The 2,608-nt window shown below is 41.4% G+C and overlaps 1 protein-coding gene across 1 annotated transcript; it reads right to left on the bottom strand.

Moving 5' to 3' along the window:
• Positions 1-1,433: 1,433 nt before the first annotated feature.
• LOC120084963 lies at positions 1,434-2,608 on the bottom strand. The gene is made up of 2 exons (XM_039040774.1): positions 1,985-2,608; positions 1,434-1,595 (listed from the first exon to the last, which is right to left on the bottom strand). Exons 1-2 carry the CDS (start codon positions 2,606-2,608, stop codon positions 1,434-1,436), a joined length of 786 nt encoding a protein of 261 aa, XP_038896702.1.

The raw sequence follows: 2,608 nt of genomic DNA, 5'->3' as shown, positions 1-2,608 counted from the left end.
AGATATCTCACTTTATAAGTTTGATTACTAGAGTTGGGCTATTCTTGAACCATTTTGGAAACTTCTCGCTTTTGCGTATCTCGCTCTCGCGCATCTCGTTGTTATTCATCTCGCTCTCACGCATCTCGCTGTTATTCATCTCGCTTACGCTTATCTCGCTTATGCTTACGCTCATCTCGCTTTTAATTTAACTTGTTGGCAATGAATCCCTTTTATGAAGTGAGCCATACACATGTCTGGTCACCTATAGAATTTTTCTTTCATGAACTCAAAAATGATATTTAGGGTCTGCATCCAGAACAAGATATACGTTAGGAGAGGGTTTATAACTGTATGTACTTGGTAAAAAGGTCAAGGATCGTAAACTTACATCACACTCAACCCATGACTTGGTTCAGTCAACTCTTAGAAAAAGGTTTTTGATAGTGGCTGAATTGCATTTTTTCGAACCTTATTGTCCATGTTCTCATCGGCAATCTAGTTCACCATTTCCTTCAATGTAACGGCTGGAACCTCATGCTCTAAGAAGTATTGGATCATCGCTTTAAATTGCATCGTAGGTACCCCAGGGAGAGGGTACTTAATATTTGGACGATCCAAAGGAAGTTGAACCCTACCTTCCTTCCCTTTTGTTATTTTCTTCTTTAGTTCAATGGGAGGTGTGTACTTATCAACGACCTTCCTCTTACGCGTTGTTTTTTACTCTCGACCATAACCTACATAAATATAACAAAATGCTGAACATGTTGACTAACAAATATGAAGAAAGAAATTTTTGAATCACATAATGATCATACCTATGAATCGAGATGTAAGATGTTAGAGGAGGTCGTGATATCGAGCTGTACATGTGGTGGTGGAGGTGGGATCGGTGGAGGTGCGGTAGGTGACTTAGGTGGAGGTGGGGTAGGTGACTTAGATGGAGGTGGTATAGGTGACCTAAGTGGAGATAGAGGTGGGGTAGGTGACCTATGTATAGGTGGTGTAGGTAACCTACGTACAGATAAGGTAGGTAACCTACGTACAGTCGGGATGGGGGACATAGTGGCATCCTGTGGAGTGGGAGACCTCGTCGGCATCGTGGAACCTTTCATCGACTGTAATAGAGACAAAATAGTTGACAATTGGCCTTTCATGTCTCTCACGTTTGTCTCTAGGTTTGATACACGGGCATCCAAGCTCGATATTGAGTTGTCGATGCTCCGTAGGTAGGCATATACATCAGGTTCAAAATTGGCTCCCTCCCTGCAACCCGAATACTCCGGGACAGAACACTCCTCCTCAAACTCAAGACGTACGTCACCAACTACCAGTATATTATGAAACATATCCTCGCTGGGAGTGTAAGTAGGCTGGTGGATGTTTTGGTCCCCATCATATTCTTCATCCCTCGCTCCACCTTCTGAATGACCCTCTTGTTCACTTTTCTCACCTTATGAACCCTTATTATCTGAACCACCATCACTATTTGGACTACTAGAGCTCCCTGAACTCTCGGTGTCAGAGTGGGCTTGTCTTACCGCCCGTCTATCAATTGAGGCGTCCCGAAACTCCTTCTCAGCCTCGAACATGACAAGACTCTCTTTGACTTTTGTCTGAATTAAGGAACCCAGTAAGATGGTTAGTGTATATTTAACTACCGAATAAACATACTATGACTACATAGATTACACTTACATTTTCATATTAAAAAAATGTCTCTCTCAAGTGTTTTGAATGACACCGAGTGGGAGCATGACCACCATAATATACGAGGAATCGCTACCTTGCTCTTTTGAGTGGCAACGTTTCCTGCTATTGATAAAAGGATCTCGTACGTCCACACTTAAATCCAAACAACTCAAATTTATAACTATGTTAATGTCAAACCAAAGATAAAGTTAGGTTAAGGAACATCTACCTGGAATGCTTGGGGAAATCCGCGGAGCGAGTACTTCATAACATAATTTTTATTTCCCTTCACCTTCTACTTGTATAGACCAACCTTGTCTTTAAGTGCGGTCTTCAAGAAGTCGAGTGTCCTTTGCCAAATGATTAAATCCCAATCAAGAGAGTTGTAGTAGTCTATGTCTTCAACATCATCAAATAGGGTATGATCCATAGCATTCTTCTGCTTGTTTTTACCCATCATTGCAACCTTTGTGTAGTATGCTAGGGTAATTTTTACTGCATCCTCATCATTTTCAAATACCAATTCTTTATATTCTTCTTGAAGCAAATGCAAGTGGAATGCGTCTGAGGTCAACCGACTACCAAAGCACTTGATAAAAAGTTCATGTGAGGACTTCTCACTCCGTCCAACTCGCACAAACCAGTGATCAACAAAAAAGTCATCCTTCGAAAATGTGACGACCTTTCCTCTAACAAAGAAACTGATTGAGTCCATTCCTGAGTTCTTCACTTCCCTCAATAACATATGGTGGATTAGAGGGCTGTTGAATACAAGTTCAATGTCTAGGAATCGACCAAAAACTGTTCTCTTGAACATCTCTAACTGCCTTTCGGTGAGCTTCTGCTTTACAATCTTGTTGGCATTAGCAACATGGGCCATGCAAGTTACTTGCCCGAGAAACCTATCAACTTCACGAATTTTCAAAGATTTCGACAT

Source organism: Benincasa hispida, chromosome 9 (assembly GCF_009727055.1).
Source record: "Benincasa hispida cultivar B227 chromosome 9, ASM972705v1, whole genome shotgun sequence".
Taxonomy (NCBI): Eukaryota; Viridiplantae; Streptophyta; class Magnoliopsida; order Cucurbitales; family Cucurbitaceae; genus Benincasa; species Benincasa hispida.
The sequence above is the reverse complement of the archived record's forward strand: the minus strand, read 5'-3'. Positions and strand labels throughout refer to the sequence as shown.

Bases quoted from the DNA above. Each gene is read 5' to 3' on its own strand.
- LOC120084963 (XM_039040774.1), bottom strand. From the start codon at position 2,608: ATGTCGAAATCTTTGAAAATTCGTGAAGTTGATAGGTTTCTCGGGCAA. The intron at 1,596-1,984 runs GTTGGTCTATAC...TCCTTAATTCAG, and splicing joins AGACCGCACTTAAAGACAAG to ACAAAAGTCAAAGAGAGTCT.